At 38.1% G+C, this 25,730-nt stretch overlaps 1 protein-coding gene across 1 annotated transcript in view; it reads left to right on the top strand.

Moving 5' to 3' along the window:
* Positions 1 to 25,730, top strand: part of igf2r (insulin-like growth factor 2 receptor) — a 207,495-nt gene that overhangs the window by 54,387 nt on the left and 127,378 nt on the right. Inside the window, exons 7-13 of the mRNA XM_072581192.1 lie at positions 773 to 887; positions 3,614 to 3,773; positions 8,319 to 8,514; positions 16,068 to 16,171; positions 19,617 to 19,781; positions 21,945 to 22,103; positions 22,910 to 23,053. Of these exons, the coding sequence (XP_072437293.1) occupies positions 773 to 887; positions 3,614 to 3,773; positions 8,319 to 8,514; positions 16,068 to 16,171; positions 19,617 to 19,781; positions 21,945 to 22,103; positions 22,910 to 23,053 (1,043 nt within the window). The remainder of the gene's footprint in view (positions 1 to 772; positions 888 to 3,613; positions 3,774 to 8,318; positions 8,515 to 16,067; positions 16,172 to 19,616; positions 19,782 to 21,944; positions 22,104 to 22,909; positions 23,054 to 25,730) is intronic.

A 25,730-nucleotide genomic window follows, 5' to 3' on the forward strand; every position in this document is an offset into this window, starting at 1 on the left:
CTGTTTTATTCCTTTGTTCTGACTTGGTAGCTATTTGATCAAACTGAGTGGTTTGCTCATTCCTTTTCAGAGGACAGTTGAAAATCAACTGTAATGTTGAACATCTGGAGTTGCAGGTACCGAGTAAAGGTGACAGATTTCTTTTCCAAAGGACATCAGTAAACAAGATCAATTTTATGAAATTGGTTACATAGTCACATTTTGCTAGCTGTGAATTTTCCCCATCTGACGGTGGAATTTAAGCCAGTGTTCCCATACATTAGCTTAGAGTTCTGGATTATTAGTCCAGTGTTACTCGTGTATAGGTCAAATTTTGAAGGCTGATTTTTTTTTTTAAATCTGAAATTAGAGATCGACTTCTACATGACGTATTGTTTGAGGGATGAATATTTATTGACAAAATAGATAAAATGGGAAATTTACCTTCCCAGCAGCCGCCCGGTTCGGGAAGGTTCTCGAATGTTTGGGCGGCGGTAACTGAAACAGACTCCACAGATACGGCAGTTGCCCCGTACTGTCGTACTATTACAGTAACTCCAAACTCCTGGAGTGGAGTGTGACAGCTGGCAGACTTTAAAGTCAGTGGAGCGCAGCGGGCAGGCATGTCAAGGTTGATTGTAACTGAAGAACTAGGGTGGACTTATACATGAGCTACATACAAAATACAAGATTTTTGGGCCAAAATAAGGGGTTGACTTGTACATTGACCTATATACAGTATTTTCACTCTGCTCTGTGCACTTTTTAACATATCCTTCAATTTGTGTTTCAGATTAATACTTCACTATGCGAAAGAATACAAGGAGAGTGAAAAGCCACCAGCGTTTTGTGGCAATCATAAACCTGCTGTCACCATTACTTTAATCTGTCCTTCTGGAAGGAGAGAGGTTTGTAAACTGGCTGAAAATGTTTGTACTGAAGTGGAAAACTAACAGTTTGAGTGGAATGGAGATAATTGAGGAATAGTACTACTGTCTCTTCAGTTAAATCTCCTCAGTTGCAAGAGTGTTTAAGCCATAGATATTTAATAATTGCTGTTTAAGTTATAGCAATTTGATACCTGTTTATGGGCAGCACAGTGGTTAGCTCTACTGCCTCACCGTGCCAGAGACCCGGGTTCAATTCCCGCCTCTGGCAACTGTGTGGAGTTTGCACATTCTCCCAGTGTCTGCGAGGGTTTCGTTCAGGTGGCTCCGGTTTCCTCCCACTGTCCAAAAATGTGCAGCTTAGGTGAATTGGCCATGCTAAATTGCCCAGAGTGTTAGGTGCTTTAGCAGAAGGAAATGGGTCTGGGTGGGTTACTCTTCGGAGGATCGGTGTGGACTTGTTGGGACAAAGGGCCTGTTTCCACACTGTAGGGAATCTAATAATAAAAAATGTGTTTAGTTATCTCCAGCAACCTCCCCAGTATAAAACAGTTTGACCTCTAGTTTTCTACTTTTTGCTCATCTCCTTTCTGGAATAGTGGTGTCACATTAGCATCTTTCCATCCATGGAGACCTTTTTTACCCCTTGTTAGGTGAAGGGGTAAATGTATGGGAATGGGTCTGGGTGGGTTGCCCTTCAGAGGCTCGGTGTGGACTTGTTGGGCCGAAGGGCCTGTTTCCACACAGTAAATGTAATCTAATCTAATTCTGCTTCCTTAGAACATCTTTTTAAAAAGATTTCATTAATACATATCTCCATTATTGTTTATTGGCCTTACGTTTGAGAGCTTTAGAATTAGTGTTGACCAGGTAGTATTGTAGTAAGATTTGAGTACGGTAGGAGTCCCAGAAATTAATCATTTGTCCTTTCGAGCCTGCTGTCCCATTCAATGTGATCATGAATGATCTTCTACGCCATTCTGCTTTGTCAGTTTGCCAAATTCTTTGTCTGAGACTCAAAATCTATTGGAGCATTGAATACTTTGAGCCCCATTGGGGAGAAGTTTCCAAAGAAATTTTTCCTCCGTTTGGTCTGAATTGTTCAAGACTTAAGATTAGATTCCCTACACTGTGGAAACAGGCCCTTTGGCCCAACATGTCCACACAGACCCTCCGAAGAGTAACCCACCCAGACCCATTTCCTCTGACTAATGCACCTAACACTATGGGCAATTTAGCATGGTTAATTCACCTAAACTGCACATCTTTGGACTGTGGGAAGAAACTGGAGCACGTGGAGGAAACCCACGCAGACACTGGGAGAATGTGCAAACTCCACACACAGTTGTCTCAGTCTGGAATTGAACCCAGGTCCCTGACGCTGAGAGGCAGCAGTGCTAGCCACAGTGCCACCCCTTAGCCTGAAGTTATCTGTATTCTAAATTCCCCCAGCAAAGGACCTTTCAGCATTCGCCTTGTTGATTTTCCTTCAGAATTTTGATTATTTCAACGAAATCACCTCCCATTTGTCATTCTTCTTAATTCCAGAAAGGGAAAACTTAATTTACTGAGCCTGTCATTAGGGGCTAAACCCATCCATTTCAGGCAATGTCTAATGAAGCTGCTCTATGCTGCTTCAAAGCAAGCATGTTCTTTCTTACAACCGTACACAATTTTTCTCTAAGTGCAGTCTTAAAGTGCTATACAGCTATAAGCGAGAGTTCTTATGCTTGTACTCCAGTGCCCTTTCGTTTAAAAGACCATGTGCCATTTGACCACCTAAATCATTGCAGTGTTTCTTGTAAAGGGCACACTTTTTTTCAACATCAACATTTGAAGGGTTTAAGTCTTTGAAACATTTTACTACTGTCCTCAATGAGAATCTCTTAAATTCACATGATACCTGCCTTATTGCTCATTTTCTGAAGCTACCTTTATTTTTGCAGCCTCTGTGGTCTTACAATTTACATTCCCATCAGCTTTCTTTACTTCTGTCACTACGTTATATTGTATCAAAGTTTCTTTAGAAGCTGAGATTTCCTGTCATTTCATCCCCTAAAATTTAAATTTGTTTACACTTTATTTGTATTTTCTGTTTCTCTGGAACATGACTTCTGTTTAGTTAAATAAGTTATTCTTTAAAATTGAAAAAGAACAGACTTTATGCATGGAACATGCAATTCTCGTATTAAGAATTTGCAATTTGAATTCTAGATTATTCATTCAAAAGCACGACACTGCTTTTAGCTGTGACAGTGGCTGAGAAAGATGAACGTTTGCTTAAATTGCTAATGTCATTTTGATGCTTGCCAAAAAATGAAGTTTCTGTTCTTAATTTAAGGATGGAAGTTGCGATACAGTGTAGCCTTGATCTCCCAGTAATCTTTTGCTATCTCCTCAAAGTCCCTTCTTGGCAAGCCTAAGGACAGCTTAACATATTGCTGTGGATTCCACGCAATGTTTTGTTCAATTTCTTGACTTTTAGATCTTGGAATCCTTGATGTTCATTACTGAGTTTTGCCATATTTCTGAATTTGAGAAAATAAGATTCGTAATCCATTATATTGAACTAGGTAAATAGACCTGTTTAATTTTATTTTGGAACCAGCGTAAGTGGGTTTGCAGTTACTGTACATGAAACAGTTTTCACAAATACAGCTATTTCAGGCGTTGCAAAACTTTTAGAATTTGCATTTTTGATTTTATGATCTTGACTTACTGATGCAAATATGTTTGTTTTTTAATAGGGTACAGATCCCAAGTTAATAGCTAGTACTAACTGTCGCTTTGAAATTGAATGGGTCACTGAATATGCCTGCTCCAGAGATTACTTAGAAAGTCATAACTGCAAGCTTGTAAGTGACCAGCATGACCTCTCCATTGATCTGACTCCCCTCACATTGCCTGGTAAGTGTACTGTTACAAAATAATAAATGCATAATCACAGGCAATGCACCTGCAATAACTTAGATAACTACAGGTGTCTCGAGTAGTAAAGTAAATGATGGTACAAATGTAGATTAAATTTTTTTCTCTTAGAATCCCAGTGTGGAAACTGGCCCTTTGGCTCCACAAGTCCACACCTACCCTTAGAGTAACCCACCCAGACCCATTTCTCTGCCCTTTTTATCCTACATTTACCCCTGACTAACATACCTAACCTACACATTCCTGAGCACTTTGGGCAATTTAGTGTGGCCAATTCACCTAACCTGCACATCTTTGTGGATTGTGGGAGAAAGCCAGAGCACCTGAAGGAAGTCCATGCAGACACTGAGAATGTGCCAACTCCACACACGGTTGCACAAGGCTGGAATTGAACGCACATCCCTGGCACTGAGGTAGCAGTGCTAACCACTAAAGTCGCTGTGTCACCCTAATTCTCTTGGTTTTAGTATCAATTTTTACATTTTAAAGAGCCCATATTTCACAAGTCTTTGTATACATTTTTTTCTAAAATTACCCAAGATTGTAGCTTGATTTTCTCTTCTTGCTTTCAACCCCAAAGTTTTATCTGATTTGTAGATACATTTAAAAAAAAAATTCAGGGATAGTACCAATTTAAATGAGATCAACAAATCTGCATGAGGCTAGCGAAGGGAATACATTCCCTGTTGATGTGGTTGTCACCTTTCTGTGCTTTTTAAGGAAGTGTCCATGATTTATGTACATCTTAAGTGAGTGCTGTGATATTACATGGGCTGTTGATAAAGGAAAGGTAAAATCACCATAGTCCCAGCGTTGCTCAGTCATTAGAGAGGGGACTGGTGGTAGATTTTAATGACTTGGGCAAGAGTTGAGACGCCAGTACAGGAAATGAACTTGTGCTGTTGGCATTACTCTCCCATCCAGCAAACTGTGTATACCAGCCCCTTCAAGCTGCTTGTTGACATCTCCACATGCAGATGCTGAAAGAGTAGAATCTGTTAGGTTTCTCTTTCAGAAATTAGATTGGGAGCTCTCCTGGCCTACAGTGCACTTCCTTGCGAAAGCTTAGGGAAGCCCCATTTTTGTCAAACTTACTGAAATGTCTGTCATTGAGGTAAATTTTCAATGTACTTCTAAATTGAAACTAGATTGAAGTGATTTTAAAAACTTGTACAGTGCACTAAATACAAATTGAAAGATCTGGGGAAGGTCTGCATTCTGAGTTCAGTACTTAGGAAAAGTTATTTTTTGTGGGATACCTTTTTAGCATGACAGGAAAAAGGATGCATTTGAGCTGAGTGGGACCATATCTTAATGGAAAAGGTAAATCATGAGGTGACAAAGGCTTTAATAAACCCCTTGGAGGGATTTACAGGGGACACAGTGAAACAAGAGGAGAGACCATTGACCATATTAAACCAAGGAAGGCTACAAATTAATACTTGTAGAAAACAGAAGCACTAAACATTGGATACAAATAAGGTGAGGAGCAGCTGTTTTAAGAAATGGATTAGACTCTGTTCAGAGATGTCTAATGTCTCCAAGAAAATAGGTGAACTGATGAGTAATATCTTGAGAAACCAGATAATGTAGGGATTGCAGAGGCATGACTTTAGGGAAAAATCAGTTAAGAATTCAATGTTAGACTCTAATCTATTTAGAAAGAGAGAAGCTGAAGCAGATACATTTAGAGGCAGCAAATTAGAAAACGGTAAAAATAGAATGCAAAAGGACAGGCTTAATAGATTTATTAACAAGTCAGTTGGTTCAAGTAGGATTAGTCTGCAAAACACCTAATAAGAAAAGTGGGATCAAAAAGTGGACAACTAGGGAGATGAATCAAAGCATTGAACAATAATGTGGAGCAGTGTTCCTGCCTCAGCAAGGAAACTGGGTTCAAGTCCCACCTGCTCCAGAGGGGTGTAGAATATCCCCGAACAGGTTGCGCTTCTAGATATTTTCTAAATCAGTCACCCCAAACTTTAGTTACCTGGAATGAATTAACCAAAAGTTGGGGAAAGGAGAGAAGGGAATGATGTTGCTGCAATCTTTGCAGGGCTTTTGTGTATTGGGTTTAGTAAGCTCAGTAAGAAATGCATGGCACTGATAATGGGAAAATGAATTGGAGAAAATGAGTAATAGGAGTAGTGGGATATGGTGATAAGTGACCATGATAATATATGGTTTGGATAATATTTCAGCAAGTTTAAATTTTTCAGGGTGATAAAGTAAAAGAATAGCTGACTTTAAAGGGCTTAAATTTGAATTTGTATCAAGAAAATGGACAACTGTAGTGGCAAACTGGTCTAGAATAAAAGTAGAAAATATTAAAATGGTGCTCAATAGAACCCAGAAAATACAAATTGCTTAAATTAAAAACTAAACTAATCACTAATGAAGCATGATTAAAATCATAACATAAAAATGAGGCTAACTGAAGTACAGAGAAAATGAATATTAATACAAAGACGAAGATTAAAAAAGATGAGGCAATATGAAGCTAAATTATCAGTGATCGTAAAGCACAATGGTAGAATATTCTCCGAGCAAATGAATAAAACATAGCAAAGTATGTTTGTGAATAGACTAAGGGATGATCAGGACAATCTCTGGCAGCAATAGTGAATAAATAATACAAAATAATCATTTATCAAGGAGATGGATCACCTCTTCAGAAGATGAGATTCAAAATTATGTAACGGCATGTAAATGGAGAAATATTACATAAACCCATCAAAGGGTGAAATCCCTGGTCAGATGGAAAGAAGGCTCAACGAACAGGTCGCATTGATACACTTTAAAATTTTGTTTGCCATTTTACTAGAAACATAAAGAACCAGAAGGCCACTTAGCTCTTTAAACCTATTCTACTATCCAAAAAGATAAGTGATCTGCTCTGGGACTGATTTTTCATTCCAGTTTTTGAATCCATGTGAAAGATCATTGAAACTTTATACTGGGCATAATTTGTGCTTAAAAAGGTTCAAACTTCTACTCTGGTTTGAGGTTTGGTTGAATTGTGCATGTTAAAAGCAGTGCATGGTAGAAGAAACATTAATCTGACTGTGTTTTAATTATAACTTTTACAGTGCTACATTTATATTGAGAATAAAAAGTTTACACAAATTCAGATGATCACAACCCTGCCAAATAGAATAGCTAAACTATTGCAGGATGACAGTAGTTAAACCAAAGGAAGTCTATTCAGCTATTTTGTGCACCTGCTTTGAGTAATTCAATGTTAATCCTTCTCATTTTCAGCAAAATCTTGCAAGTTCTTTTAGTTTTAAATAAGTATTAATTATTTTGCCTCCATTAATTAAACCTGTCTCTTTCATATTGTCAGACAATGCCTTCAACCCCTAATCCTTTCCAACATAAAGTTCCTCCTTGTGTTGCTTTTGCCAGTTTTTAAAATCACTGCCACCTTTTACAAGTGAGAACTCCATTTAGGACCTTCATGAAGCCCTTATATCAGCAACCATTTTTTGTTAATCCTTTTTTGCAATTTTTCCTTTGAGGAGAAAGTGAGGACTGCAGGTGCTGGAGATCAGAGCTGAAAATGTGTTGCTGGAAAAGCGCAGCAGGTCAAGGAGGGCTGATGCCCGAAACGTCGATTCTCCTGTTCCTTGGATGCTGCCTGACCTGCTGCGCTTTTCCAGCAACACATTTTCAGCTTAGAATTCTATGCACTGCACTACCTATGGTTGTACACTTTGTTCTTCTATACCCTAATAATATCTTGGATGTTGTATGTTTTACTAACCATGCTATCTGCCTATCCTTTTAATGATTTATGCATGCTGTGTTCTATATTCTTCTACTCCTTTTTAAGTTTACACTTTATTTTGTATTTTCTGTTTTGCTATCAATTAGTCATTTCATTTATAGCACTGCAACTTTGTATAAAATAGTTAGACATAAGCAGAAATGGATTTTGAAGTCAAACTTGATTGCTAACATTGAAACTGATATTACATCTTGAACTGTATTTTTCATGATGTGGATGTGCCGATATTGGACTAAGGTGGACAAATTATTTGCCAGCTTATTTGAAATGACAAGCTTTCAAAGCCCTGTTGAAGGATCAGTGCTCCAAAAGCCTGAATTCCAATAAACCTGCTGTACTATAACCTGGTGTCTTGTGATTTGACTTTGTAATTTTCACAAGGAATAATCATCTCGATATAGCGTATGCTTGATTTTTCGATTTCTCAGAAATGTTAGTTACTTGAGCCATACTTATGAAAGGAGCATCAATTGGATTAATTCCTCTAGAGCTTCCAAGCATGCTTCCTTTGAAAAGTTACTTTTGGGGAGGAAAAAGACCTTTAGTGGCTTGGTTTGCTTGCAGCCAACATGACTCTCTTTTGTCGCAAATTTTGAGACTGTGTTTTATGTAACATGTGCAAACAAGTTGACAAAGCTGACAATCATTTTGTTTATTTTAATGGCTTTCATACTGCTTCTGGTTTTAAATGTATTCCTGTTCACCTTTTGTGCTTTAATTTTTGTTTTGTCCAGCATCTAGCAATCCATATCACGTTGTCCCCAAGAAGAATGACGATGCCACTGATGAATACTATTATTACCTGAATGTGTGTGGACAGATCAGCACTGCTGTTTGCTCCGATGGTAGAGGTTTTGTAGCAGCATGTCAAACTAAACCAGATGCTTCCTTCAGTAAGGTTGCAGGACGATATCAAAATCAGACACTCAGGTATGTAGTCATTTGGTTGAGATAAAGGTCAATTCTAAATGGTAACCATGACATCTGGGAAATTGGTATAAGTGGCTCTCAGCAAATGTTATTGAAATGGTAATGGATTAATTTTCATGTTGATAATTCCATTTTGACTCTTGCTTCCGATGTTGCAGCTGTGATTGCACTTAAAGTATTTTACTGCTTGCAAAGCACTCTGGGTTGCCCTTACCTTATGTAAGGTACTGAATAAAATACAATACAAAACAACTGTGGATGGTGAAGATTTGAAACAAAAACCTATTTCTGGCAAAACTCAGCATTTCTGGCAAAGAAAGTAAAGTAAACATTTTGAATCTGTTGACGCTTTATAGCCTCTGATAAAGAATCGCCAGACTCAGTGTTAATTCTGCTTTCTTTCCACACATGCCAGACCTGCTGAGTTTCTGCAACAATTTGACTTTGAACTAATTTTGTTCTTTATATTAAACAATGTTTGTCACTCCCTAAGACCACCACCTTCTCGGCTGGAACTATTTTGTCAACATTTGGAGCAAATGGCAGGCCTGTCAAATTCCAGTTTATCTCAAAATTGAGAAAATATTTTAGCTTTGTTGACAGTGCTGAATAATTGGTTCGTGCATGATTCAAATGACTTTTGTTCGTGTGTGGCATGTTGGGATAATTTGGTCCATGTCAATATTGGGAAAACACATTCTCAAATATTGCGTTGTAGTTCAATAGCAGCTTGTGCTTTATATTATGGTTGTAATATAACAAATCAGAAGGCACTTCACGGGCAGAAATTGTTATGGAGCCGTGAGACCGGTTGACCAACATTTGGCCAAAAGAAATACATTTGATCTAGGAGAAAGAGGGCACAACTGGAGAAGAAGTTTAGAGACAATTGCAAATATTGTAAATGAGGCTTTGAGGAACAACTGCCAAAGGAGAAGCAAATTGTATTGGGGATGCACAAAAATCCAATTTACAGGCAGTGCTCAGTATTTTGGAGCTCGTGAGCTCAGATGGAGAGAGAAGAGGTTTAACACTAAGAATGTGAAGTTTTAAAGTCAAGAACTTGCCAACTAGCTGTGGTGTCTGCTCCCTAAACATGGGGTGATGCGAAACAGAATTGGCACTGGTTGTTTACATTTCCATGTATCCAAAGCCTTCGGTTAAGATATTTTTGAGGTCATCTATTGATAAAACTTAGCAACACCAATGTAGGCAAACTAGTTGTTTGGCCCATTATTATAGAATAAATTACATTTGAGGCCCCTGTAGTAGTGCATATTGACAAAATGATTTGCGAGAAGTGTAAATATTTGGATTCACAGAATTAACTAGAAATTCTTTTCAGTTCAGTAATTTTGCTCATTTAGCAAGTAATCCTGTCCCATAATTTTGTTCTAGTTGTTCTAAAGCTGGTTTGGTACCAGAGTCTTCAGATTTCAAGGCTATTTGAATTCCATTATTTTGGTTGAGGGGGGGGAAAAGAAACAATTTTGCAATAATTTGCAAAATACCAAACCTTTTAAATAGTCACCAAACAGTTGACACTTGGAGTGACAATCTCAGCCAGGGTAAAATGAAGTTAAATATGTTATGATATTCCTTTCTGATTTGAACAGCTTCTCTGAAGTTCCTTGTGTTTGTTTTTTATATTGAGATTCAGTCATGAATGGTTGTGGATAATTTAAACAGCTGAGAAGTAGAGACTCCACAAATATACCAAGCTCCAGGGCCTGTCACATCAGTGCAGCAGTTGAATTTGAAGCATTTGTGACTATCTTTCGCCTGGAGTGCCAAGAAAAAGATCCAGCATGGCCTTTTCCTGAGGTCCCTAGTATTAGATTCCAGTTGTCAGCCAATTCACTTCACTTGACTTCAAGTGAAATCAAGAAATGGCTGCTCACAATGGGCTCTGACAACATTCCAACAATTGTCATTGAACTGGGCTATTAAGCAGCATGTGTCATAAAAGCCAATCAGTAGTAACTGAGAATCTAACCATCACTTGATTGACATTCAGTAGCAGTACCATCACTGAATCTCTTTCAAGAAGAGCTGTGGGAGGGCTATCCTCTAACAGAAGCTGATCTGGGTCTGTCAACAAAAAATGTTAAACACCAGTAACTTAAAGGTTAAGAATAAGATATGTCTCCTGACACTCAAATGCCTGTCATCTGCAAGGCACAGTCAGGATTGTGATAGGATGCTCTCCTTTTGCCTGGATGAGTGTGGCTCCAGCAAAACTTGAAGCTCCATACCACTCAGGGTGAAGTAGCCCAACTAATAACATACTGTCCACTAAATTCAACATTCACTCCTTCCTCCATTGTATAAAGCATCTATAAGATGCACTGCAGTAACTCGCCAAGAGTTTTGACAACCGTTCCCCAAAACTGATTTTTGGTACTGAGGAAATATGCAGTAGCTATACGGGAGCAATACTATCTGCTTATCTCCCCTCTAATCTATCCATTATCCTGACCTAGAACAGTAGTTCCATTCTTTCATTGTAAATTAGTCAAAATCCTGGAAAACCTTCCTTTATCAGCGCTGTGAATATGAATACTTAATATGCATTGCAGAGGTTCAAGAAGGCAGTTTACCACCATCACAAGGATAATTTTGTATAGTCAACTAATACTAGCCTATTAATCACTGCCCACATCTTGTGAATGAAGTAGTAAAGGTCTACTATGCCACCATTGTAAATGGGTAAAACGAGGTGTTGAAGAAATGGATTTCGGAGATGCCCAACCTGATTAACATCCACTGTTTTAACTTAAGGAGCTACAGTGATAGTCACAATTTATTTTGATTTCTGATGACTTGCCCAACCTGTGCCTAGAAAGCAACTAATGACGTTAGCAGCCAGATTAAGCACAGGTTAAAACATGGGAATGGATAATCCAGTTCTGAGGCATAAGTTGTCAAAAATTTGTTCTGAGGATTTGTAATACACTGATCTATCAGTTCCTTTTTATTATGACTTTCAAGGAAGAGGTTTTCTCAAGTAGATATACAACACTGATTTTGATGTTAAAGCTGATACTGTCCATCTTTTAATTGACTCAGATACAGTCAGCATATTGTTTGGCAATATATGCAGCCATTTTGTGTAGGCTAAAAGGAACAGGAGTAAACCATATCATCCCTTAAATCTGCTTCACCACTTGTCACCAACATGACTGATTTTTCTACCATCCTGCCCTTGCTTAATTTCATTTGGTATCCAAAGATCTGTCTTTGATCAGCCACTTGAATATATTGAATAACTAAGCATCCACAGTCCTCTGGGAGTAAAGAGTTTCAAAAATTCTCATCTAACAGGTTAAGAAATGTCTTTTCATCTTCACTCCAAATGACCAACCCTGAGATTTTGATCCCCTAGTTTTCAACCCTACAACCTTTCTCCACCTACTTTATCAAACCCTTTAAGAATATTTGTTTCAATAAGATCACCCTTCATTTTTTTTTCACTTCAGTGAAAAAGGCTCATTTTACTTCAATATTCTTAGTAGGGCAGCTTCTAGGAATCAAGTTAATCAATCTCCATTGCATGCCATCTAAGTGTATGCCTAGGTAGGAGATCAAAGTTGTCTGCCTTACTGTATATGCCCAACCCTTTTATGATGAAGGCTGATATAACATTTGCTTTCCTAATTGATTGCTTGCTTGCTAAAGCAAGCTTGCACGCATCCTCTGAATATTAATACTTTCTAGTCTTTATCCTTTCAGAAAAAGGAAATTTGCTATTTTTCTGATCAACTTCACTTTTCTGCCCCTTCCATTATATTCCATCTGTCATCACTATGCTCAACCTGTCTATTATTTTGTAACCAGTTTTCCTTCTTGGTGCTTTATTATCTTGAGTAAAGTTGAAAAGATTGGTTTCCCTTATTCTAATTAACATTTATTGTAAATAACTGAGCTTCAAGCACTGGTGCTTATAGAACCCTTTAGCTATTACCTATCAACTCAAATGTTTGTTTCTTTATTTTTCTGCCTGTTGACCGATGCTCATTCTGTGGGAAAGTTTTACACCGAGTTTTGAGCTCTAACTTTTTGTGGGACACTTGATCAAATCTCTATAAAAATTCAAATTTGGTACACCCAAAAATAACCTTAATCTCTTCCTCAACTTTTTCTGCAGACAGTTGAGTGGAAGTGAGATATTAGTGGCTATGACTATTGGATCTGTGAACCCAACCATAACCTTTATACAGTGAGGACTTCAGCTGTTGATAGAAGTGATGGAAAACTGTTGACTCAAACAGCTGTCTTTTTTTTAACCTTGTTCAGTTCCCCCTCAGAAACGTCTTGTTGAATTAAAAGGTCTTGGTTTTTTTTTGGGATGATGGGAATGTACTAGAATATCAAAACTAGTATATTCAGTATCTTTGTCCTGAGGTTTGAGAGAGCTGCATGGTCCTGAAATTCCCTGGACATTCTTTGCTTTTTAATTTCATTAATTTCTCCAATATTACTTTTCAGGTTTCTTTCCTGCTTTAAGTAGACCTCTGGTACTCCACTCTGCAGCATTTTGTGTTTGCATGTGGAAGAGAAAATATTGATAAATGTTGTTTTTGGTTTACTCCCAAACCCAAGTTTTTCCTGTCTCAAATGGATTCATGCTTTTTCCAATCCTTTCTTGTCAAAGTTTTTGCCTATTATGATATGTATTATATGAATGCTTGTAATATTTCTTTCCAGTTTCCTCTTTTTTTTAAAAACTTGGTCAGTCTGCTGGTCGTCATTTGTTCGTAATCAGACTTGATCTTTATTCTGGCAATTGTATACTTTTTCTTAATGTAATACTGTGCAGAACTTCTAATTAGCCAGGGTAATTAGAAGGGCTTCATGTTTTACATCCTTCAAGGGAATGTATAATGTCACTTATGAATTATTTCTTGAATGTACTGTAGCAAAGACAGTTTTTAAGAAATTACTAATTAACTGCCTCATCACAAAGGACTGGTTCGAAACAAATCCTGTTCCTTTATTGAGTCCTTGACAGATTCTTGTAAAGAATGGTCATGATTGTATTTTTTCCCTAACACGTTGTTTTGCTTGTGTCTGCCCAGTCTCTGAAGATTTAAAGATTATTGTACAATTATTTGTATTAATCTTGAAACTTCTCCAATTTCCTACGTGATCCGATATGAAGATACCAATCACTATTACAAAACCTTTATTATGCTCCTTCAATATGCTGATTTCACTTTAGATATTGATTTTTCAGTATGCTTCTATCCTAGCTTCTATGATCAGCACAATCTTCATTTTCCATTTTTGTCTCTTTCCATTTTCTCCATCGTTTGATGCCCAAACCAATGTCTCAGCAGCTATCAGATCAATTCTATTTGTGCCTTTGATTTACCTAGTATTCCAATATAATAGTTTTTAATGCATTTGGTATGTGATGCAGTTTTAATTCAATTAAGGACAGGAGTAGGCCATTCACCCCTTCAAGCCTTTTCTGTCATTTACAAAGGTTATTGTTGATCTGATTGTAATCTTAACTCTGTATTACTACATAACCACGATACCTTCACCCTCATTTCTGGGTTCTATCTGCATTGGCCTTAAAAAATATTTGAAGACTCAGTCATTTCAGGAAGAGGATTTAAAAGTACTTAACCCTCTTGCCTCATCTGTTTTAAGTGGGCAATCCGCTATTTTTAATGTAGAGACTCTCAATTTTAGAATTCTTCTGTCAGAGGACACATTCTCTCAACATCTGCTCTTTCAATGTCAATCAAAATTGCCTCTTAATTTTTTCAAATTTTTTAAACTAACCTGTTCAGAGATGTTATTACACAACTCTGCATCAGATAGGACTTGAACACAGGGTAGGGGCACTACCACTGCACCACAAGATTCCCTCAAATTGCCTTTTGCTCTTCTGTTCCTGCTTCTCGATGCTGCTTGACCTGCTGTGCTTTTCCAGCACCACTCTAATCTAGACTCTGGCTTCCGGCATCTGCAGACCTTTTAGCTTTTACGTAATTCAATTCAAGCTTATCCTATTCAGCTTTTCCACATAAGGCAATTTCCCCATTCCAGTTAGTCTAGTAAACCACTCTGGTTTCTTAGTTAATTAGTATAACATTTATTAGATGAATAAGCTCCTTTGCTTAAGGGGTTGCGCACATTTGAGGGCGGGGGTGGGGGGTGTTAGAGGGAGTGAAGTTAAAGCCCAAGATCATTGAGGATAGTCTTGAATGGTGGAGCAGACTCAATAGACCACATTGTCTACTCTAATTTCTTATATGCTGTTGTCCCATCCTGGCATGCTGCTTGTCTTTACACAAAACCTTAATCTCTGCTAGTTTGATATTTCTCTTTCGACTTGTAGTGTCATCCTTACCTGAACCCTTCCTTACCTTCCCACTTTAAATATTATATTAAAGCTCTTGTCATCACCCTTAGTTAGTTAATTCACCAGGGCACTGGGTTTCTCTCTCATCTCCACACTGATGCCAGTGCCCCATGAACTCAAATCTATTCCTCCCAAAGTCATGATTCAGTCACTCATTTAAGCCTTAAATCTTTTTTCATCCTGTACCAATGTCCTCATGACTGATTCTAATCCTGCAGTTATTAACATTTGAGGTTTTAACCTTTTTTATTTTGAACCATACCTCATGAAAATTGATCTTATTCAGTGCCAAATCATTTAAGACCCAAGTGAAGGATGCTACCTTTTAAGCTGGACAAGACTTTTTAAATGCTGAGGCAATACTTAAAAAAAGATGTTATTTCTCAGACAGGTTAATGTTGTTTTGTTGGTTCTTTTGAAAAGACTGTTCTTGGCTCATATAGGTCCTATATTTGGCAATCGCATTTTTGGAAGCTCTTTTTAAGCTTTCAGGGATCAAATTTGGGCAATAAAGTTGTGGAATCCTTAATTCAAACAGAGGAAGCCATGTAAATCATTCCTACATAGTCTTTTATCCAGTGAGTAGTTTTATTCATAAATTCCTTTTTTGAACAAAATTGCTTTCAGAGATGTTCAGGATTTGGGCATGGAAAATACTAAGTGATGCAAGGACTTGTATGGGCTCTGGTGTACCTAGCTTATAAAAGGCTGCTGTTTTGACCAAAGTAGTTTTGTGGACCTGATTCATGTGATAAGATCTGTGTTGGGTACATCAATTGACTGCAATAATTGAATAATCCCTTGAAGCTGTCATTAGCATAAGACTGGTCAAAATTCCTTTTTTTTTAAAAGGGCAACTGGTTAATAGTGTAAATCTGAAATGAATTGTAAATTTGGTTTGCTCTCAAACATATAAAAAATGTTGGAGTGTTTGAGAATAAAACTGTTTGTTAATAAAACTGTTTTTATTATGTAGCCCTTCTGTCATTAGCGAATATCGGTGTTTCATGGGTCCTTAGGGTGCTCCACAGCTCAGTAGTCAAAATTACTTCACTTTATTTTGTGCAATATATTTGTGTTGCTGGGAACGTAGCTGGCCACACAATTTAGCACTGCTATAATTTAGAATAAAATTGAGATAACTTTGTTCTTTTGGTTGTGTATTCATTTACAATAGGTACTCTGATGGTGATCTTACATTGATATATCCTGATGGTAATTCATGCAGTTCTGGATTCCGAAGAATGACAATAATAAACTTTTACTGTAATGAATCAGCTGGTAAGCTTAATACAAAATGTATGGTTTGTGTGCATGTGCCAAGTATGCAATCCATCTAAGAGGATGTGAGAAGTGTATTGTAACACTAGCTTATGCATTATTGAGATTATACTTGAATTAAGTGCTGTGCATTTCAAACTTGTTCTACATTTTCCAATCAAAGTTAAATTTTTGTTTGGTTTTATTTTTCTAAAATGAGGTGTTACTTTTCAGCATGGTTGGTTGTTTAGAAGTCTGAAATGAAGAAACATTGAAGGCTAATTTTTGTCTTCTAATAAATATTTTATTGCATAAGTATTTTATAGCTTGATATTACAACAATTGTTTTTGATTGTATCTAGATAATACTATCTTAACTGTCGATGCCCATTTTATTGTCTGTGCGCTAGATTAAACTAAAGTGCCATTATTAGGATCGATCAGGTTTGTAAAATTGATTGGGGGAAATGAAGATAAAACTAGATAATCCATTGCAAACAAGCTATGCATTCAACATATTCGATCTGTGTTTATGCAAAGTATACATTTTCTTTCCTCCCCACTCTAAATACCTCTTCCCTTCTTTCCCACACTCCTCTTTTGCCTTCTCCCTAATAAGTGCATAACTTTTTTTTTGCATCTTCAGAAGTATCTGCTTCTATCATGTGGCTTCAGGTTCCATATTTCCACCAGCGAAAAGCTACTTCCTTGTTTTCAAAGTATAATGATTCACCCTCTGATAAATGCCTGACATCAATGGTGGTCAAATTGGAGGGATTGAGGGGCAAGAATTGCATGTATTTGGAAAGGCAAGGACTGATTTATGGATAGTCAACATGACTTAGTGCGGGGGAAGTAGTGTCTCACTAATTTGGTTGAGTCGTTTGAAGAGGAGATTGAGAACTAATGATGTCAGAGCAGTAGATGCTTTTGATATGGACTTTAGTAAGGCGTTCAGCAAGGTTCATGTTTGGTAGACTATTATCATGGTTAGACCTCCTGGGATACAGAGAACGAGCCATTTGGATACAAAATTAGCTAGAAGATGGGAGGCAGAGGGTAATGGAGAGAGCCATTTTTTTGGACTGGAGGCCTGTGACTCAGCAGTGTGCCGCAGGGATTGACCTGGATCCACTGCATTTTGTCATTTACAGAGGCACTTTGATCCGGCATTCGGTTATCTGAATATCGGATTATCTGGTAAGCTTACAAGGTCCTGATCCTTGGCTAAACTGTTATCTGGCATTCTATTCACCCACAAATACCCACTGCCCAAGTTCTTTGGATAATCGAGGTTCCTCTGAATATAAATTTGGATTTACATATAGGAGATTTGATTAGTAAATTTGCAGATAACAGCAAAACTGATACTGTAGTTGCCAGTGAAGGAGGTTACTTCAGAGTACAGTAAGACATTGATTAGATGGGCTGAGGAGCGGAGGTTGGAGCTTAACTTAGATAAACATGGTGCTATATTTTGGTAGGGCAAATCAGGGCAGGACTTGTATACTTAAGGTCCTGGAGAACGTTGCTGAACAAGAGATCATGGAATGCAGGTTCATAGTTCCTTGATCGTGAAGTCTCAATTAGACGGGACCATGAAGAAGGCATTTGGCACACTTTCCTGTATTGGTCAGTGCATTGAGTATAGGAGTTGGGAGGGCATGTTGTGACTGCACAGGACATTGATTAGGCCATTTTTGGAAAAGGTGTTCAATTCTGGTCTCCTATCAGAAAGGTGTGAAACTTAAAAGGGTTCAGAAAGGATTTATAACTATGTTGGCAGGGTTGGAGGGCTTTAGCTATAAGGTAGGGCTTAATATCTGGGGTTATTTTCTCTGGAGTGTTGGAGGCTGAGGGATGAACCTCTGATTTAAAAAAAAACTTAAGGGGTATGGATAGCATGAACATTCAAGGCCTTTTCCCCAGGATAGGGGATTCTAAAATGAGCATGGGTTTAAGGTAAGAGGGAAAGATTTAAAAGGGACTAAGGGCAGCTTTTTGATGCAGAAGGTAGTGTGGAGTTGCTAGAGGAAGTGATGGAAGCTGGTACAATTAAAACGTTTGAAAAGGCATCTGGATGGCTATATAAATAGGATGGGCTTAGAGTCAAATGGATGAAATCCTAACGTTAAGTTAGGATATCTGGTTGGCATGGACGAATTGGACTGAAGGGTGTGTTTCCATGCTGTATATCTCTGACTCGATGCTTTAAGTTGCTGAGAAATTGCAATGCTCTAGGGATGGGATATTGCAGAAGCAACGTGTTCTTGAAAAAGTAACCAGTCTAGCAGGCTTGATACATTGTCTAGGAGAAAGTGAGGACTGCAGATGCTGGAGATCAGAGCTGAAAATGTGTTGCTGGAAAAGCGCAGCAGGTCAGGCAGCATCCAAGGAACAGGAGAATCGACGTTTTGGGCATGAACCTGAAGGATTCCTGAAGAAGGGCTCATGCTTGATACACTGTCTAATCTACTTAGCCATCCTCATCAACTTTTATGTTTGATGCTGTTCAATTTGACACTTAAATTTATCAACATTTATTTTGTGAAATGAATTTTATTTTTTGTCACACATTTAAATTGAATGCTGTGCATTAAATATTCATATAGCATCTGAATGCCTCTGCTAATGAGTCCATGTGCATAGGAAAACGTGCAACAGTGTTTCATTCAGTCTCTGGGCCTGCTTGACCATTCTGAATTATCAATGCAGAAGGAGGCCATTTGGCTCACTGAGCACTTTAACTTGGTGTCAATGTCCTGCCTCTTCTGTGTAATTCTACACGTTCATGCATTTCATACCCAAACTACTCAATGTGGAAAATGTTTTTAGCACTTCATATTTGCTTCTGTTGGAAAGTACTTTTAAAAACTGCTGTTTGAGTGGGAACAGTTTCTCCCTATTTACTTCAACCAGATCCCTCATGATTTTAAAAGTTTCAGTCAAATCTGTTCTTGGCCTCCCCTCCGATGAAAATAGTCCTAACTTCTCCAATATGCCTTTGTGACTGAAGTTTCTGATACCTGGAAACATTCTTATAAGCCTCTGCACATACTCTAGAACAGTACAGTTATCCAGGTGTAACCAGTGTCAACCCCCTTTCCCCAACCCAGTGTTAATGATCATAGTTAATACTGAAACTTTATTAACAATTCTGTACCCGTTTGACCACCTTTTAATCACATATATATATATATATATATATATACCCCTCATGCATGCACCTCTGTTCCGGTACACCCTTTGGAATAGTATCCTTTGGTTGGTACAGTTTTGCCTTGATCTTTTGTACCAAATTGCATTACCTCACTTTTCTGCATTAAGCTTCATCTGCCAACTGGATCAAGGCTGAATTTTTACCTTGCCACAGTTTTTCTACATTATACCATAACTCGATGTATTTAATATTTGTTTTTCCAGCAGTTTAAGCTCTCATTAATTACTGTTTCTGTCCTTTCAAAAGTTGATGGAGGAAAGGGTAAACCAGAATTCGGTGCTGAAGTTGACTGCACATACATTTTTGACTGGGGTACGAAGTATGCCTGTGTGAAAGAAAAAGAAAACCTGCTGTGTGGTGTTTCTGATGGAAAGAAACGTTATGATCTTTCACCTTTAACCCGATATGAAGGTAAGCTTTTTGCTTTTAGCCATTTTGAAGTTAATATAAAGTAAGCCATACTAAACTTTAGCATTTTGGCTTGTTAAGTGTTTTTCCACTGGTAACTAGGTTTTGCTGTGAATCATTTTTTTTAACACAGGAGTCAAAAATTTTAAATTTACTATGTATTAGGCAGTTTGAACTTAATGTTGTTATAAAGCGCCTGCAGAAAACAAAAGTGAAAATAGATTGTTTTGACTAAAAGCAGAGTCAAATAAATATTCCAAAGTACACTCTTTAGTTTATGGATACTTCCACATTTCCTATTGATGTGGATTTAAAATTGTACAGTAGGTGGCACGGTGGCTCAGTGGTTAGCACTGTTGCCGCACAGCGCCAGGGACACTGGTTCAATTCTCGCCTCGCGCAACTGTCTGTGTGGAGTCTGCACGTTCTCCCAGTGTCTGCGTGGGTTTGCTCCGGTTTCCTCCCACAGTCCAAAGATGTGCAGGTCAGGTGAATTGGCCATGCTAAATTGCCTGTAGTGTTAGGTGCATTAGTTGGGGTAAATGTGGGGGAATGGGTCTGGGTGGGTTGCTCTTCGGAGGGTCGGTGTGGACTTGTTGGGCTGAACGGCCTGTTTCCACACTGTAGGGAATCTAATCTAAAAATTTGGTGGTCCTCTCCTTTCTTGTTTTTTGCAACAGGTATGGAGTAGTAGAAAATATATAACATTGAAGGGTGTAATTTGACCTATTGTGTCTAAGCTAGGTCATGTTTTTTAAAAAACAAGCGCTTCTGCCAAATTTCCCTACCTTGAACTATTTCCGTAGCCTTGCAGGTGATGGCTTCTTAAATAGATGATGTGGAGGTGCTGGTGTTGGACTGGGTGGACAAAGTTGAAAATCATAATACCAGCTTATACTCCAACAGGTTTATTTGGAAGTACTAGCCTTCAGAGTGTTCCTCCTTCCTGAGGAAACTAGTGGGGCAGGATCATAAGACACAGAATTTATAGCAAAAGATCAGTGTCATGCAATGAAAGTGATATGTTGAACAAACCTAGATTGCAATATAACCTGGTGTTATGTGATTTTTTTAATCATAAATAGATGTCAACGTAAGTTTGAAATGTGGACCCATTATACTTCCTGCCTGTTACACCTCAGGCAGTGAATTCAGGCTTTCAAGCACAATTTAAAAACATTACTTGCCTTTCTGTCAATTATTTTAAATCTGTGCCTCCACTACATTGTCTCTATGTACTCTCACCCCTATAATTTTACATACCTTAATTTAGTCACTCCTCAACCTTCTTTGCTCCATGGAAAATAACCTCCGTTGTCCAGTCTTATTGCTAACATGGTCCAGTCCTGGCAGCATTCTCCTAAATCTCATCTGCATCCTCTCCAGTGCAATCTAAATGTTTTTCTGCAATGTGACCAAAGCTATAGATGCTACCCCCATTGCAAATTTCACGATCTGAAGTCAATATAAATCTGAAATTCAAAACTACTACAAAACAATTGTACAATTGTATAATTGTTTTGATTTGTAAATGCCTATCTGGTTCACTTTAGGGATGTAAATCTGTCGATCTTATCTCGTCTGACTTAATTGTGGTCCCATACCCACAGCAATGTCGTTGCCTACATCCTCTTAACAAATCAAAAAAAACTATTGTTCTTCCAGTTAATTCCAATAATTTGCTTTTGAAGTAAAATTCACTGTGCCTATAACTAAAATTATCCTTTGTTCCTTTTTCAAAGTTGTCCAGCAGTCCTCCTCCTGTAGTCTTTTAATGTCACACTGGTCAAATAGGTTTGGAATATATTGGATAGTCTTTGCAACTTCCTCCCTTCTTGTAACAGCCTGGGGTCAATTTCATTTAGGCCTATTGATTTTATTTTCAATCGTGCAGTGTTTTTTCCCATTTAATATTTCTGATGCCACCTTCATTTCATTTGATAATTTGAAATATTTGAATTTTGAAGCTTCACTTGAGGTTTGACCTAATCAGTACCTGCCTAAAACCAATGTAAATGAGTTGAGAACATTTTTAGATGGTGAACTGCTGTACATGAAACGCTCAATTTAAAGCCAACATGCATTGTGTTGTAGATTGGTGTTTGTGTATAAATTACTATAACCAACTCTTATCCTAAAAATGTTGAAACTTGTATTAATATACAGCAAAAGAAGTTCCTGAATCTGACAACACTCACAACTGGGAGGCACTAGATAGCCTGGTAAAATCTGATCGAAGACAGATCTATATTAATGTATGCCACAAGGTACTTCAAGATGGTGGAGCTGTAGGATGTCCTGAAAATGCAGCTGTTTGTTCTGTTGGTAAGTTCGTAAGACACGAATTTAAAAAAAAGTACATAATTTCTGCTCAACAGTGATTGTGGCTTGCATAGAAATGAGTTTCCTATATCTTGGTGTTTTGCATTAGTGGCTTCCCAAAGTAAAAGTAGATATTGGTGCACTTGTAGATATTAGCTCCACCACATCATAAAAATGAGAAAAATATTCCAGAAATGAACAATTTAGTCTCTCTGTGGAGAGGCCAGATTAACTACATGCTTCCAGTATAATGTTTCATGAAATTTTTGATACCAATTGGGAACCTGTGTTTATATATGGCAGTCTTATATTTATTTTTTAAGCATGTTGAAAATAAGTCTGCCATAGTTTACAAGAATAAGGTTAGGACAAAGTTATAAAAGAGAACCAAATGCAGAACAATGCTGCAGTTCAGTAAAGAGCCTATTGAGTAGTCCCATTTTAGTATTCTAATTGAGGTGAATGTGTACTTAAACTGTCTTTTATGCATACAGGTTCAGACTAATCTGCTTTTCTATAGCATTTTCTTTTGTATCTTGCAACTCTAGGGGTTTCTTTTCCTAGCTTGAAGAAAAAAATCCATATTGTACTCTGGACTGGGGTTTCAAATTGCATTGAGAAACCTATAGTGGGAAAGATCTTTTTAAAATCTTGCTTTTACTGATATTGAGAAAAACTTAATGACAAGGCTAAAAGTTTAAAGAAAGTTTGCCCCACAAGAAGTGACCTGTTGAATTTTGTAGAAACAGCATTGCTAAGGTTTATTTGTTTGAAGATCAAATTATTCCAAAAATTAATTTATCTCCTAGGTGAAAATAGCAAAAAGAACCTTGGAAAATTTGTTTCACCCCCTACAAAGGAAGGCAATAATATTCAACTAGTGTACTCTGATGGTGAGCCATGCGGAAGAGATGGCCGAAGCAAAACTATTATCACTTTTATATGTAGACCCGGTAAGTTTGGATGTGTCTTGTTTGTCCTCAGAAAATGTTGACTTACACTTTGCACAATCCTTATCTAATATTTGACAGTGTTTGTGTATGGCAGAGTTTTCCCAATACTTCATGCAAGAAATTTGGGCAATACGTTACTTTTTTGATCAAAGTGAGCCTGTATATTCTAACACTTGAACAAGCTGAAAATGTGTCGCTGGAAAAGCGCAGCAGGTCAGGCAGCATCCAAGGAGCAGGAGCATCGACGTTTCAGGCATGATGCCTTCTTCAGCTCCTGGTCCTTGGATGCTGCCTGACCTGCGCTTTTCGAGCAACACATTTTCAGCTCTGATCGCCAGCATCTGCAGTCTTCACTTTCTCCTAACACTTAAACAAGCCCCATCTATTGAAAATAGTTAGCTGGTCTTCTGTAACATTTCAACAAGTTGATTTCATGAGCGAGACTATTGTATCATGCCAAACAGAAGCACTGATTGGTTAGTACAGGGGGCAACAATAAAAACAGGTGCCTGAAGTCAAGCAACACTGAAATATGCAAGGATCCAGCCAGGGTTCAAGATGCATAGTGGGCTCTGCAAATTTTCCCTGGAAATCTCTTAAATATCCTGCAAAAATTCAGTGTTGGGACCAAAAAAAAATTGAAGGATCGTTTTTCCCCCCCTCCTGCCTTTCTATGCAATAAACATAGAAGATGAAATCTTTGAACAACTCCTCCAATCTCAGATTGATTTTTCCCATGTTGCTTCTCCAGATTCTCCAATCATGGGTCCCTTTGCTCCTATTTTAAAAATTTTTGAGTGTCCCTTTTTTTTTTGCTGGACTGTTCAGTTTCAGAGATAGCTAAGGTTTCGATGTTCAGGGCCAGGCCTGAAATGTGGGTAAACCCCTGAGCACCTATTTGCAGATGATCAGCTGCAAGTGATGTTATCTCAGCTGTGTTTCTGACCAGCTGCAGCATTTCAATGATAGTCATTTAAGCAGGGCTCCAACTTTGACACACACCACAGTCGTCCTCGTGCACTACACACTGTTTAGTGAGTGCAATTGATGGATAACTGGGAACAACTGTTGTTTGCTTGAGCAAGTACCAGATGTAGAGCGACTGCGTATCGAGGAGCCACTGTGCTCTGCCAATGGAGGTTTGATAGGCAGAGATTCTGGCCTGTGGTAGGTCCATTCCCATTTTCAACTGGGGTGTTTCCTCCTTGGAGTCGCTGGCCCTGTCTAGTATCAGTCCTTGGTCTCTTTGTCCCCCTGTACTCTAGTGGGGGGGAAAGAGAGAGATGATAGTGTACTAACCTGTGGCCTCGTTATTATTTCTGTTTAGTAACTTGGAAGGAATTTTGACCTCTGTGTCCAGCTGTATTTTAATGGAGTGTTTCTGTAAACATGGGTAGCATTTGATCATTGGGAAAGGGTTCCTTTGGTATTGGATGGAAATCTGAAGACCTCAGCATTAGGGTGGTTCTGTGAATTAGGAAATTGAGATTTCTGTCTGGAGGTTTGGGAATGTATAATGTGCTTTACATTCTTGAGATGCAAATTATTATTTTGGTTCTGCTCTTCAATGAAGTCAACACATGGAGCTATTAAGATTTGTTAAGATTATGGCTATTTTAGAGAGAAATTACATTTTCAGAGTTTGTGGAACATGGGCAAGCAGGTGAACTGAACTTCAAACTGCCATTCCCCAATTCCACATGTTTTTACTAGTTAGCTTCCTTCCATTCTACCAACAGCACGCTCTTGGTATCCTCACCACCAATTCCTATCATCTGTGAACCTGTTGGTATCAGTATTCTGGCAGATCATCTATCTAGTTTGGTAAAAATTCAAACTAAGTGGGGGAAAGGCATCAAGTAAGGTGATGTGCTAAAGTAAATAAAAACAAAGAAATAGTGCATGACAACAGTTCAGGTAATGAATATGTGCAGTATTTGTGTCAAAAGGAAATGAACTATTGGCACAAATGGTGATGTGTAACCTGGTGTGATTTACTGAAACCTGATTGAAAGGCAATCACGATTGGAACCTAAATATTCATAGGTATTTGACATTGTGAATGACAGGATACTAGAACAAGATAGTAGTGTAGCTGTGTTAATTAAGAAAGACATTAGTTGGGGATAGTGTTTGAAAGGTTAAGATGTGGAATCATAAAGTGAGTGAGGAGTAATTTGTAGCCTCCCACCCCAGCCCATCTGGCCCAATAACAATAGTTACACTGCAGGACAGGAAGAAGTGAGACAAGAAATTAACAGTAATTTTGCATGAGTAATCTACACATTGATTTGGAGAACTAGATTGGCAAAGGAAGCCTGCATACTAGGGTATTGAAAAAAAGCAACTGTGTGGATATTAGTTGCATTGGTTGCAAACTTTTCAAACAATAGACTGGCATGTCTGACATCAGTGATGACCAAGTTGTTGGAAGGACTCCTGAGGGACAGGATTTACATGTATTTGGAAAGGTGAAGATAGATTTGGGATCTTGGCTTTGCATGGGAAATCGTATCTGACTGACTTGATTGTTACTTCAAAAAACTGAGGATTGAGGACAGAGCAGTGGATGTGATCTATATGGACTTCAGTAAGGCAATCAACATGGTAGACTGGTTAGCAAGGTTAGATCTCATGGAATGCAGGGAGATCTAGCCGCTTGGATACAGGACTGGAT

Source organism: Chiloscyllium punctatum, chromosome 11 (assembly GCF_047496795.1).
Source record: "Chiloscyllium punctatum isolate Juve2018m chromosome 11, sChiPun1.3, whole genome shotgun sequence".
NCBI classification, from domain to species: Eukaryota; Metazoa; Chordata; class Chondrichthyes; order Orectolobiformes; family Hemiscylliidae; genus Chiloscyllium; species Chiloscyllium punctatum.